Here is a 14,303-nt window from a genome sequence, read left to right on the forward strand (position 1 = left end):
GATTTTTTTGTCGTTTTCTGGACACGAGTTAGCTTCAGCAAAGTGAGAAGAGACATTAGATAGGACAATGGAAGCTGACTAGTTGGCTACCCAATAAAGGATAGGAACTAATCATGTGTTTACCAGTCTATTTGTTTCACGAGTCCCCTTAGAGCATGTCTACTTGTCTACCAGTGCCTATAAAAGCCGCTGAACCCATATTTTTCCGGCCGTTTACGGGCCGTCGGCCGAAATGGTCAAATAGCAGAGCCGTAAACGGTCCAACCCGTATTAGAAATTTACAGGGGGTGTGAACAGTCCACCCAAATCTGTATTAATAGTTTAATACTGGCCGCGGGTGCGAGTAGGGGTCTGAACCCTCACTCGCAACCGTAGCATCACTGTGATTTTGCCCGTGCCGCCACTTATTACTCCGGTGAGCAATTAGTTAGCCACCGGCGTCGCGGGACGTGAAGTAGCCACGATGAGCTTATCTACTGGTCGATGCGGACTGGGCGGGCGCTGGTGGAGGCGGCCACGACTAGGTCCGCCGCGCGTGGATCCGCTCCGTCGGAGCGAAGCGCCGCGCCGCGCGGAACTCACACCCACGGTACCGAACCTGACTCATGATTCATCACCTGCCTCATCGACATATTTCCATAAATAAGAAAAAAAAGAAAAAAGGAACTGGCATAATGGTTGTGTTCAGAGGATTTGCTCTCCCAATCGTTGGCAAAAGTCACCCGTCAGGAACACCTGGCGCATCAGCTTCGACTTCAACATCAGCAATAGTTTTGTTGTCTTGAGGTCGAGCAGCCAAGCCGCGCCATGCCCGCAGGCCCTTGTGCACGTTCTCGCTGTCGTCGGCGCGGTCGCGGAAGGTCTCCGCGTCGTCCTTCATGCTCAAGATGCTGGATAGGACCAGCTCCTTCTTCCACTCCTGCAGCGGTGCCATGTCGCAGTACTTCTCCCCGAGCTCGTACATTTTCTGATCATCATAGCACACGCGCGCGCACGCGCACAGGTTACTAATGGATGCATGCATGAATTTGAATGTATATGTATATCAGTATATGTAGGTTGCGCACCAGAGGTTCGACGCCGCCGATGTTGTGCGTGAGTTTCCTCGGCACGCCGGCGGCCTCCCTGGCACGGTAGTGCTCTTCCACGGACCGCAGCATCTCCTCCTCGGGCGGCAGCGCGCGGCGGCCGGACAGCACCTGCGCGACCCACCTCGCCTGCGTCTCGAAGAACCACGGCACCAGGATCTTCCGCGGCACGCCCACGAAGGAGAGCGACGGCGCCAGGGACGGCGGGAACACGTGCTCGAACAGCGGGCCGACCACATCGTCCTCGACCGCCACCGCGCCGCCCGTGTCCAGAAACGGGAACGAGTAGCCGTACCCCGTGCAGTAGATGACCGTATCGGCGAGTACTGAGGAGCCGTCCGTGAACTCGACACGGCCGTCGGCGTGCAGCCGGCGTGTCCGAGGGTGGAGGCGCAACACGTCGCCGTGGCTCGCCAGCATCCTGGACATGGCAGGCGTGGCGGCTTCCTCCGCGGAGGAGGAGTTGGCGGTGAGGTGCACCTCCCTGGCGACTTGGCAGAGGTCCAGCGCAATGTCCTTGCCGCTGTCACCGCACCCGACCACCACCACCGTCTCTCCCTGGAACGGCTCCGGCGTCCGGTACGAGTGGCTGTGCAGCTGCCTACGCCCCCACTCCTCCATGCCTTGGATGCGCGGGAGCATCGGCTGCGAGTAGTGGCCGGTGGCCACCACCACGGCGTCGAACACCTCATCTTGCGCGCCGTCGTCCGTGTCGGTGCCGCCACCGAGGCTCGCCGACCTCACCGCCCACTGGCGCGTCGTCGAAGTCGGCGCCGCCGCGGCTGCGACGCGCAGAACACGGGTGTTGAGCCTGACGGCGTCCATGAGCCCGAACGCGTCGCAGAAGTCGCGGAGGTAGCAGTGCACCTCGTGGTGGCCGGGGAAGCGTCGCGGGTCGCGGTCGTCCCCGTCCCTGGGCACGAACTGGAAGTCGGAGAAGCCCATAGCCTCCCGCGGGCTGATGAGACGGAGGCAGGCGTAGATGCTACCGGGCACGCGCACCGGCACCGCGGCGCCGAGCGGGTCGTCGCCGTCGGTCCTCGGGTCGTACAGCCACTGCCCGCCGACGTCGCCGCTCTGCTCCATCACCGTCACGGCGTGCCCCTCTCGCCGCAGCTCCCGCGCGGCCGCCAGACCGGCCATGCCGCCCCCCACAACGCAAACCTTCTTGGAATGCAGCTGCTGCTGTAGCGCCGGCAGCTTGCCGTCGCCAGCGACCATGGCGATCGACTGGCAGTGGAGTTTGGCACACTGGAAGGGCTGGCCGCTGGACTCTGCTTTGGGTTTCACAATGAGGTATCAGGGTCAGGGCGCGCGATGGCTCGACAAATTGCCATACGCAGAGTCTGAAAGTGTGCACCTTGACTAGCATCGTTTCTTGGTCGTCTTTTTCTGGCTTCGTCATTGTATATACGGCCTACATACATATTCCAACGATCCTGACCAAGACAAAATGCATCAACGAAAAATAATCACCACGATGATGTTTTGTGCCTTTATTTTAGGACGACCGTAAGCAAACAACCAACAGTGAGTCAAGTCTTGTGTAAGGTATCTCCAACCACCCTACGCAAAAATTGCGTCCATTTAGGGTATCTCCAACGCCGGCGATCCAAGCGGATGGTCGCTGGGCCATCCGTTTTGGCCGTTTAGTTTGGGTGGCCCCGCGGACACCTGAACAGTGGCCCGTGTCCGCGTGTTCGTTTGGATCGCACGCTGCACCCAACGCGCGGACGTAGCGCAAATGTCAAAAAAAAAATATAAAAAAGAAAAACAACAAAACAGTAAATTTAAACTAGAGTTCATTAAACTTAGCTCTATTTTGGGCAATTTTTACACAAAAGAAAGCCCTGTATGGGCTTTAAACTAAAAAAGGAAACCCTAGGCCAGGGTTTGGACGCGGTGGCCGCCGGTGCGCCACCCTACTCCCAGTAGTACTCTTCGTCGTCGCCGTCGATGAGGATGACGCCCCCGGCGGCGACGCGCTGTTCCGGCTGGACACGAAGGAGGGCGCCGGGGACTCCGGCCAGGGCGAGCACTGCGCCCTTTCCCAGGAGGAGTGCGGGTCCGGAGGGCTCGCCGGCCTACGCAGGCGTGCCAGCCGCGCGTCCTCCTTCCAGAGCTGCTCCGCCGCAGCGGCCTGCAGCTCGCGCTCTGCGGCCTGGCGCTCCTCCTTCTCCCGGAGCGCGGCCTAGCGCGTGGCCTCCTCCTGCTGGCGCGCCATGTCGAGGAAGGCCCACACCTCCGTCTGGGCGTCCTCTTGGGCCTTCCTGGCCATCTCCTCCAGCGTGGTTTGGCCATTTGGCCAGCTCCTCGAGGTCGTTGCGCTCGCGGGACGCCGCGAGCGCGGCCTGCAGCTCGGGGTCGTCCTCCTCCACCTCCTGGGGCTGGGGCTAGGCCTGTGGCGCTTGCGCTGGCGCCGTCGCAGGCTCGTTGATGTAGAGGCCGCCGGGGCGGTGGCCAGCCCATCTAGCAGGCGTGCGCGGCTGCGCGCGAGGCCTCACCGTCGCCGAGGTGAAGCACGTGCACCGGCGCACATCGTGCTCCAGCTCGAACCACTTGAGACTTGTGTCGCCGTAGGCGGGGTGCTCCCAGAGGTCCGCCGGCAGCTGCGCGTGGCGCCTCCGGATCTCCGCGATGCGGGCGCGGCCGGAGCCCGGGATCGGCAGCACCGGAACCCGATCTGGGCTCAGGTGCAGGGCCGTGGGGGAGGTGCACGTCGCCCCACGACATTGGACGCCGGCATCCCAGAACATCTGCACCACCGCTACGGTGACGTAGATCCGGTCGCCGATGGGAGCCGGCGGCCCCATCTCGAACGACGCCGGTGCGGTTCGCCGGCTGCTGTCGGCCTCGTGGTCATTGGCGGACAGCTCGAACTCCCGCTTCGGGGCCATGGTGGCGCGGAAGGTCGAGCTCGTGCGTGTGGCCGGAGTGGAGAGCGGGGACTGGATAGGGACAGTCTGAAGGGATTCGTAGCATAGAAAACAAAAAAATTCCTACCACAAGAACGAAAACGAAGCCAAGATGCAATCTAGAAGATGGGAGCAACGAGAAGATCATGAGACTAACCCTCGAAGATTTCCAAAGCCTACGAGATTACATCTCATTGTTGCAGAAGATGATCACTTGCCGCTTTCAAATGCGCGTAGAAGATCTTGACGGTGCCACAGTCGGGCAGCACCTCCGTACTCGGTCACACGTTCGGTGTTGATGACGACGTCCTTCTCCCCGTTCCAGCGGGCAGCGGAAGTAGTAGATCCTCCTCGGAATCACGACAGCACGACGGCGTGGTGGCGGTGGTGGTGGTGGAGAACTCCGGCAGGGCTTCGCCAAAGCACTACTAGAGGTGTATGAGGAGGAGGGGCAGCTAGGGTTTGGGGAGAGGGGGGCGCCGGCCTTGGTGCCTTGAGGGGTGCGGCCAAGGTGGTGATTGAAGTGGCCGGCCCCCTCCCCTTGTCCCTCATTATATAGGTGGAACCCCCAAGGGTTTGCCCAAAGTCTTCGAATAAGACCCCAATTCAAAACTGCCATATGGACGAATCCTACTTGGGGTGGGACTCTCCCCTTTCCCTTTGGTGGGGTGGCCGGCCCCCTTGGTGGAGTCCACTTGGGACTCCTCCTCCCTATGGCTGGCCGGCCAAGCTTGGTGGAGTCCCTCCGGGACTCCACCTTCCATGGTGATTTCTTCCGGACTTTTCTAGAACCTTCTAGAACCTTCCATAAATACACCGGATCATTTTCAAACTTAGAAAATGACTTCCTATATATGAATCTTATTCTCCGGACCATTTCGGACCTCCTCGTGATGTCTCGGATCCCATCCGAGACTCCGAACAAAACTTCGAACTCCATTCCATATTCCATATCTACTTAAAACGACATCAAACCTTAAGTGTGTCACCCTACGGTTCGTGAACTATGCAGACATGGTTGAGACTTCTCTCCGACCAATAACCAATAGCGGGATCTGAAGATCCATAATGCTCCCACATATTCAATGATAACTTAGTGATCGATTGAACCATTTACATACGATACCGATTCCCTTTGTCACGCGATATTTTACTTGTCTGAGGTTTGATCATCGGTATCTCCATAGCTTGTTCAACCTCGTCTCCGACAAGTACTCTTTACTCGTACCGTGGTATGCCATCTCTTATGAACCATTCATATGCTTGCAAGCTAATCAGACAACATTCCACCGAGAGGGCCCAGAGTATATCTATCCGTCATCGGGATGGACAATATCCCACTCTTGATCCATATGCCTCAACTCATACTTTCCGAATACTTAATCCCACCTTTATAACCACCCATTTACGCAGTGGCGTTTGATGTAATCAAAGTACCCTTCCGGTATAAGTGATTTACATGATCTCATGGTCGAATGACTAGGTAACTATGTATCGAAGCTTATAGCAATTTGAACTTAATTACTTGATCTTATGCTACGCTTAATTGGGTGTGTCCATTACATCATTCATCTAATGACATAACCTTGTTATTAATAACATCCAATGTTCATGATCATGAAACTATGATCATCTATTAATCAACAAGCTAGTAATACAAGAGGCTTACTAGGGACTCCTTGTTGTTTACATAACACACATGTATCAATGTTTCGGTTAATACAATTATAGCATGGTATGCAAACATTTATCATAAACATAAAGATATATAATAACCACTTTATTATTGCCTCTTGGGCATATCTCCAACAGTCTCCCACTTGCACTAGAGTCAATAATCTAGATTACATTGTAAGGTACCTAATACCCATGACATTCTGGTATTGGTCATGCTTTGCCCTATGGAGAGCTTTAGTCAACGGATCTGCCACATTCAGATCTGTGTGTACTTTGCAAATCTTTACTTCTCCATCTTCGATGTACTCGCGAATCGAATGAAAACGCAGCTTGATATGCTTCAGCTTCTTGTGTGACCTTGGTTCTTGTGCATTGGCGATGGCACCCATGTTGTCACAATAGATGACTAGTGGGTCCAATGCACTAGGAATCACACCAAGCTCAACTATGAACCTCTTCATCCATACCGCTTCCGATGAAGCCTCTGAAGCCGCTATGTATTCCGATTCAGTTGAAGACTTCGCCACCGTGCACTTGGAGCTACACCAGCTTACTGCAGCACCATTCAATATAAACACGTACCCAGACTGAGACTTAGAGTCACCAGGATCGGTGTTCCAACTTGCATCGGTGTAGCTGGTTACAACGAGCTCTTGGTCACCGCCATAACAAAGAAACATATCCTTAGTCCTTTTCAAGTACTTCGGGATATTCTTGACCGCTGTCCAGTGTTCCATTCCTGGATCACTTTCATATCTGCTGGTCAAACTAACAGCATGTGCGATATCCGGTCTAGTACACAGCATGGCATACATGATAGAGCCTACTGCCGAGGCATAGGGGATCTTGTTCATCCTCTCTCTTTCTTCTTCCGTAGCCGGACCTTGAGTCTTACTCAAGACCTTACCTGGCAACATAGGTAAGAACCCTTTCTTACTTTCATCCATTCTAAACTTCTTTAGAATCTTGTCCAGAGTATGTACTCGTGAAAGCCCTATTAGGCGTCTTGATCTATCTCTATAAATCTTGATGCCTAAAATGTACTGCTGCTTCTCCAAGGTCTTTCATTGAAAAACACTTATTCAAATAACCTTTTACACTTTGCTTAATAGTTCTATATCATTCCCAATCAATAATATGTCATCTACATATAATATCGGGAATGCTACGGAGCTCCCACTCACTTTGTTGTAAATACGAGGCCTCTCCATGACACTCGTATAAACCCGAAGTCTTTGATCACCTTATCAAAGCGTCGGTTCCAACTCCGGGATGCTTGCTTCGGTCCATAAATGGAACGCTGAAGTTTGCATACCTTGTCAGCATTTTTAGGATCGACAAAACCTTTGGGTTGTACCATATACAACTCTTCCTCAATGTCACCATTAAGGAACGCCGTTTTGACATCCATCTATCAAATCTCATAATCGGAAAATGCAGCTATTGCTAACAAAATCCTCACAGACTTTAGCTTCGCTACAGGTGAGAAGGTCTCATCGTAGTCAAATCCTTGAATTTGTCGGAAACCCATTGCGACAAGTCGAGCTTTATAGACAGTAACATTACCATCAGCATCTGTTTTTCTCTTGAAGATCCATTTATTCTCACCAGCCTTGCGGCTATCAGGTAAGTCTACCAAAGTCCACACTTTGTTATCATAAATGGATCCCATTTCGGATTTCATGGCTTCTTGCCATTTGTTGGAATCTGGGCTCATCATCGCTTCTTCATACGTCGCAGGGTCTTCATCATTGTTGTCCACAATCATGACATTTAGACAAGGATCATACCAATCAGGAGTGGTACGCTCCCTTGTCGATCTGCGAGGTCTAGTAGCTACCTAGTTCGAAGTTTCATGATCATTATCATTTGCTTCCTCTCTTATCGGTGTAGGCTGTACATGAACATCTTTCGACACTGCGCTTCTCTGATCTACGAGAGAAGGTTCAACAACCTCGTCGAGTTCTACTTTCCTTCCAGTCACTTCTTTAGTGAGAAACTCCTTCTCAAGAAAGGTTCCGTTCTTGGCAACAAAGATTTTGCCTTCGGATCTGTGATAGAAAGTATACCCAATAGTTTCTCTAGGGTATCCTATGAAGACGCATTTCTCCGCTTTGGGTTCTAGCTTGTCAGGTTGTAACCTTTTTTACATAAGCTTCGCAACCCCAAACTTTAAGGAACGACAGCTTAAATTTCTTCTGAAACCACAATTCATACGGTGTCGTTTCAACGAATTTAGATGGTGCCCTATTTAAAGTGAATGCAGTTGTCTCTAATGCATAACCCCAAAACGATAAGGGCAAATCAGTAAGAGACATCATAGAACGAACCATATCTAAGAGAGTTCGATTACGATGTTCGGACACACCATTGCGCTGTGGTGTTCCCGGCGGTGTCAACTGTGAAAGTATTCCGCATTTCTTTAAATGCATGCCAAACTCATAACTCAGATATTCGCCTCCGCGATCAGAACGCAGAAACGTAATCTTCTTGTTACGTTGATTTTCTACTTCATTTTGGAATTCCTTAAACTTCTCGAAAGTTTCGGACTTATGTTTCATGAAATAGATATACCCATATCTACTCAGATCATCTGTGAAGGTTAGAACATAACGATAACCACCGCGCGAGGCTACACTCATTGGTCCGCACACATCGGTATGTATGATTTCCAATAAGTATGTAGCTCGCTCCATTGTACCAGAGAATGGAGTCTTAGTCATTTTTCCCATTAGACATGCTTCGCATCTATCAAGTGACTCAAAGTCAAGTGATTCAAGAAGTCCATCGGAATGGAGTTTCTTCATGCGCTTCATTCCAATATGACCAAGACGACAAGTGCCACATATAAGTAGAATTATCATTCAATTTAATTCGCTTAGCATCAATGTTATGAACATGTGTATCACTACTATCGAGATTTAACAAGAATAAACCATTCATCTCAGGCGCATGACCATAAAAGATATTATTCATAAAAATAGAGCAACCATTATTCTCAGACTTAAATGAATAACCGTCTTGCATTAAACAAGATCCAGATATAATGTTCATGCTCAACGCAGGCACCAAATAACAATTATTGAGGTTTAAAACTAATCCCGAAGGTAGATGTAGAGGGAGCGTGCCGACAACGATCACATCGACCTTGGATCCATTTCCAACGCGCATCGTCACCTCGTCCCTCGCTAGGCTTCGTTTATTCCGTAGTTCCTATTTCAAGTTACAAATATGAGCAACCGAACCAGTATCAAATACCCAGGCACTAGTACGAGAACCAGTAAGATAGACATCTATAACATGTATATCAAATATACCTTTCTTCTTCTTGACAAGGCCGCTCTTCAGATCAGCCAAGTACTTGGGGGCAATTACGCTTCTAGTGCCCCTTCCCATTGCAGTAATAGCACTCAGTATCAGGTTTAGGGCCAGCCTTAGGCTTCTCAGGAGGCGCGGCAGCTTTCTTGCCACCCTTCTTGAAGTTGCCCTTCTTAGGTTTGTCTTGCTTCTTGAAACTGGTGGTCTTGTTGACCATCAACACTTGATGCTCTTTCTGTATCTCAACCTCAGCAGATTTTAGCATGGAGAAGAGTTCAGGTAACTCCTTGTTCGTGTTCTGCATGTTGTAGTTCATCACGAAGTTCTTGTAACTTGGTGATGGCGCGTGATGCACACGTCCGTTGGGAACCCCAAGAGGAAGGTGTGATGCGCACAGCAGTAAGTTTTCCCTCAGAAAGAAACCAAGGTTATCGAACCATTAGGAGATGAAGGCCACGTGAAGGTTGTTGGTGGAGGAGTGTAGTGCGGCGCAACACCAGGGATTCCGGCGCCAACGTGGAACCTGCACAACACAATCAAAATACTTTGCCCCAACTTAACAGTGAGGTTGTCAATCTCACCGGCTTGCTGTAAACAAAGGATTAAACGTATGGTGTGGAAAATGATGTTTGTTTGCGAAGAACAACGGAGAACAGAGATTGCGATAGATTGTATTTTAGATGTAAAAGAATGGACCGGGGTCCACAGTTCACTAGTGGTGTATCTCCAATAAGATAAATAGCATGTTGGGTGAACAAATTACGGTTGGGCAATTGACAAATAGAGAGGGCATAACAATGCACATACATATCATGATGACTACTATGAGATTTACTTAGGGCATTACGACAAAGAACATAGACCGCTATCCGACATGCATCTATGCCTAAAAAGTCCACCTTCGGGTTAGCATCCGCACCCCTTCCAGTATTAAGTTGCAAACAACGGACAATTGCATTAAGTACGTGCGTAATGTAATCAACGAAATATCCTTAGACAAAGCATCGATGTTTTATCCCTAGTGGCAACAAGCACATCCATAACCTTAGAACTTTACATCACTGTCCAGATTCAATGGAGGCATGAACCCACTATCGAGCATAAATACTCCCTCTTGGAGTTACAAGTATCAACTTGGCCAGCGCTTCTACTAGCAACGGAGAGCATGCAAGATCATAAACAACACATATATGATAGATCAATAATCAACTTGACATAGTATTCAATATTCATCGGATCCCAACAAACACAACATGTACAGATAGATGATCTTGATCATGATAGGCAGCTCACAAGATCTAAACATGATAGCACAAGAGGAGAAGACAACCATCTAGCTACTGCTATGGACCCATAGTCCAAGGATGAACTACTCACGCATCAATCGGGAGGCGGGCATGCTGATGTAGAGTCCTCCGGTGATATTTCCCTTCTCCGGCAGGGTGCCGGAGGCGATCTCCTGAATCCCTCGAGATGGGATTGGCGGCGGCGGCGTCACAGTAACTTTTCTCGTATAGTGGCTCTCGGTGATAGGGTTTTCGCGATGGAGAGAATATATAGGCGAAGGGGCAGAGTCGGGGGACGCTCGAGGGGCCCACCCCATAGGGCGGCGCGCCCAGGGGTGGGGCCACGCCCCCCTAGGGTGTGGCCGCCTCGTCGCCCCTCTTCGTCTCCTCTTCGGACTTACGGAAGGCTCCGTGCAAAATAAGACCGTGGGCTTTTGTTTCGTCCAATTCCGAGAATATTTCCGTGTAGGATTTACGAAACCAAAAACAGCAGAAAACGAGAGCCGGCGCTTCGGCATCTTGTTAATAGGTTAGTGACGGAAAATGCATAAAAATGATGTAAAGTGTATATAAAACATGTGAGTATTGTCATATAACTAGCATGGAACATAAGAAATTATAGATACGTTTGAGACGTATCAAGCATCCCCAAGCTTAGTTCCTACTAGCCCTCGAGTAGGTAAACGATAACAAGGATAATTTCCGAAGTGACATGCTACTATCATAATCTTGATCAATACTATTGTAAAGCATATGAAGTGAATGAAGTGATTCGAAGCAATGGTAAAGATAATGACTAAACAACTGAATCATATAGCAAAGACTTTTCATGAATAGTACTTTCAAGACAAGCATCAATAAGTCTTGCATAAGAGTTAACTCATAAAGCAATAGATTCTTAATAGAAGGTTTTGAAGCAACACAAAGGATGATTAAGTTTCAGCAATTGCTTTCAACTTGTAACATGTATATCTCATGGATAGTTGTCAACATAAAGCAATATAACAAGTGCAATAAGTAAACATGTAAGAATCAATGCGCACAGTTGACACAAGTGTTTGCTTCTAAGATAGAAAGAAGTAGGTAAACTGACTCAACATAAAGTAAAAGAAAGGCCCTTCACGAGAGGAAGCGAGGATTACTCATGTGCTAGAGCTTTTTATTTTGAAAACATGGAAACAATTTTGTCAACGGTAGTAATAATTCATATGTGTTATGCATAAAACCTCCTATAAGTTGCAAGCCTCATGCATCGAATACCAATAGTGCCCGCACCTTGTCCTAATTAGTTCGGATTTCCATGGATTATCATTGCATTACATATGTTTCAACCAAGTGTCACAAAGGGGTACCTCTATGCCACCTGTACAAAGGTCCAAGGAGATAGATCGCATTTGATTTCTCAGTTTTGATAGATCTCAACTTGAGGACATCCATACCGGGACAGCATAGAAAACAGATAATGGACTCCTCTTTTTAATGCTAAGCATTCAACAACAGATAATATTCTCATAAGAGATTGAGGATTAATGTCAAAGCTGAAACTTCCACCATGATACATGGCTTTGGTTGGCGGCCCAATGTTCTTCTCTAACAATATGCATACTCAAACCATTTAATCATGATAAATCACCCTTACTTCAGACAAGACGAACATGCATAGCAACTCACATGATATTCAACAAAGGTGTAAAAAGTTGATGGCGTCCCAGAAACATGGTTACCGCTCAACAAGCAACTTATAAGAAATAAGATACATAAGCAACATATTCAATACCACAATAGTTTTTAAGCTATTTTCCCATGAGCTATGTATTGCAAAGACAAGGAATGAAAATTTAAAGGTAGCACACAAGCAATTTACTTTGGAATGGCAGAGAAAGACCACATATAGGTAGTTATGGTGGACACAAATGGCATGAGTTTTTGCTCAAGGTTTTTGGATGCACGAGAAGCATTTCCTCTCAGTACAAGGCTTTGGCTAGCAAGGTTGTTTGAAGAAAACACAAGTATGGACCGGTACAGCAAAACTTACATAAGAACATATTGCAAGCATTATAAGACTCTACACTATCTCCTTGTTGCTCAAACACTTTTACCAAAAAATATCTAGACTGTAGAGAGATCAATCATGCAATCCAAATTTCAACAAGCTCTACGGTAGTTCTCCACTAATAGGTTTAAACTACATGATGCAAGAGCTTAAACATGATCTATGAGAGCTCAAAACAATTGCCAAGTATCAAATTATTCAAGACAATATACCATTTACCACATGAAGCATTTTCTGTTTCCAACCAAATAGCAATCAATGAAGCGGTTTTCAACTCCGCCATTGATACGTCTCCGACGTATCGATAATTTCTTATGTTCTATGCCATATTATTGATGATACCTACATGTTTTATGCACACTTTATGTCATATTCGTGCATTTTCTGGAACTAACCTATTAACAAGATGCCGAAGTGCCAGTTCCTGTTTTCTGCTGTTTTTGGTTTCAGAAATCCTAGTAACGAAATATTCTCGGAATTGGACGAAATCAAGTCCCAGGGTCCTATTTTGCCACGAACCTTCCAGAAGACCGAAGAGGAGTCGAAGTGGGGCCACGAGGAGCCGCCACCATAGGGCGGCACGGCCCAGGTCTTGGCCGCGCCGACCTGTGGTGTGGGGCCCCCGTGTGGCCCCCCACGTCGCCCTTCCGCCTACTTAAAGCCTTCGTCGCGAAACCCCTGAGGCGAAAAACCACGATACGGAAAACCTTCCGGAGACGCCGCCGCCGCCGATCCCATCTCGGGGGATTCCGGAGATCTCCTCCGGCACCTCGCCGGAGAGGGGATTCATCTCCCGGAGGACTCTACACCGCCATGGTCGCCTCCGGAGTGATGAGTGAGTAGTTCACCCCTGGACTATGGGTCCATAGCAGTAGCTAGATGGTTGTCTTCTCCTCATTGTGCTTCATTGTTGGATCTTGTGAGCTGCCTAACATGATCAAGATCATCTATCCGTAATACTCTATGTTGTGTTTGTCGGGATCCGATGGATAGAGAATACCATGTTATGTTAATTATCAAGTTATTACATATGTGTTGTTTATGATCTTGCATGCTCTCCGTTACTAGTAGAGGCTCGGCCAAGTTTTTGCTTTTAACTCCAAGAGGGAGTATTTATGCTCGATAGTGGGTTCATGCCCGCATTGACACCGGGACAGTGATGAGAAAGTTCTAAGGTTGTGTTGTCTTGTTGCCACTAGGGATAAAACATTGGCGCTATGTCCGAGGATGTAGTTGTTGATTACATTACGCACCATACTTAATGCAATTGTACTGTTGCTTTGCAACTTAATACTTGGAAGGGGTTCGGACGATAACCTGAAGGTGGACTTTTTAGGCATAGATGCGGTTGGATGGCGGTCTATGTACTTTGTCGTAATGCCCAATTAAATCTCACTATACTTATCATGCCATGTATGTGCATTGTTATGCCCTCTCTATTTGTCAATTGCCCGACCGTAATTTGTTCACCCAACATGCTTTTATCTTATGGGAGAGACACCTCTAGTGAGCTGTGGACCCCGGTCCATTCTTTAATACTTGAAATACAAATCTGCTTGCAATACTTGTTTCTACTGTTTTTCTGCAAACAATCATCTTCCACACAATACGGTTAACCCTTTGTTACAGCAAGCCGGTGAGATTGACAACCTCCATTGTTTCGTTGGGGCAAAGTACTTTGGTTGTGTTGTGCAGGTTCCACGTTGGCGCCGGAATCTCCGGTGTTGCGCCGCACTACATCCCGCCGCCATCAACCTTCAACGTGCTTCTTGACTCCTACTGGTTCGATTAAACCTTGGTTTCTAATCGAGGAAACTTGCCGCTGTGCGCATCACACCTTCCTCTTGGGGTTTCCAACGGACGTGTCAATCACACGCATCAAGCAAATTTCCAGGCGCCGTTGCCGGGGAGATCAAGACACGCTGCAAGGGGAGTCTCCACTTCCCAATCTCTTTACTTTGTTTTT

At 48.6% G+C, this 14,303-nt stretch overlaps 1 protein-coding gene across 1 annotated transcript; it reads right to left on the reverse strand.

The window, feature by feature from the left end:
* Nucleotides 1-718: 718 nt before the first annotated feature.
* On the reverse strand, nt 719-2,309 carry LOC124694326 (flavin-containing monooxygenase FMO GS-OX-like 8). Its single transcript, XM_047227323.1, has 2 exons — nt 1,068-2,309; nt 719-967 (listed from the first exon to the last, which is right to left on the reverse strand). The coding sequence occupies exons 1-2, from the start codon at nt 2,307-2,309 to the stop codon at nt 719-721; spliced, it is 1,491 nt and encodes a 496-aa protein (XP_047083279.1).
* Between the last annotated feature and the right edge of the window lie 11,994 nt (nt 2,310-14,303).

This window comes from Lolium rigidum, chromosome 3 (genome assembly GCF_022539505.1).
Source record: "Lolium rigidum isolate FL_2022 chromosome 3, APGP_CSIRO_Lrig_0.1, whole genome shotgun sequence".
NCBI lineage: Eukaryota > Viridiplantae > Streptophyta > Magnoliopsida > Poales > Poaceae > Lolium > Lolium rigidum.

Coding starts and splice junctions, on each gene's coding strand:
- LOC124694326 (XM_047227323.1), bottom strand. CDS start 2,309: ATGGTCGCTGGCGACGGCAAGCTGCCGGCGCTACAGCAGCAGCTGCAT. Junction 968..1,067: donor TCGGCGGCGTCGAACCTCTG/GTGCGCAACCTA, acceptor TATGATGATCAG/AAAATGTACGAGCTCGGGGA.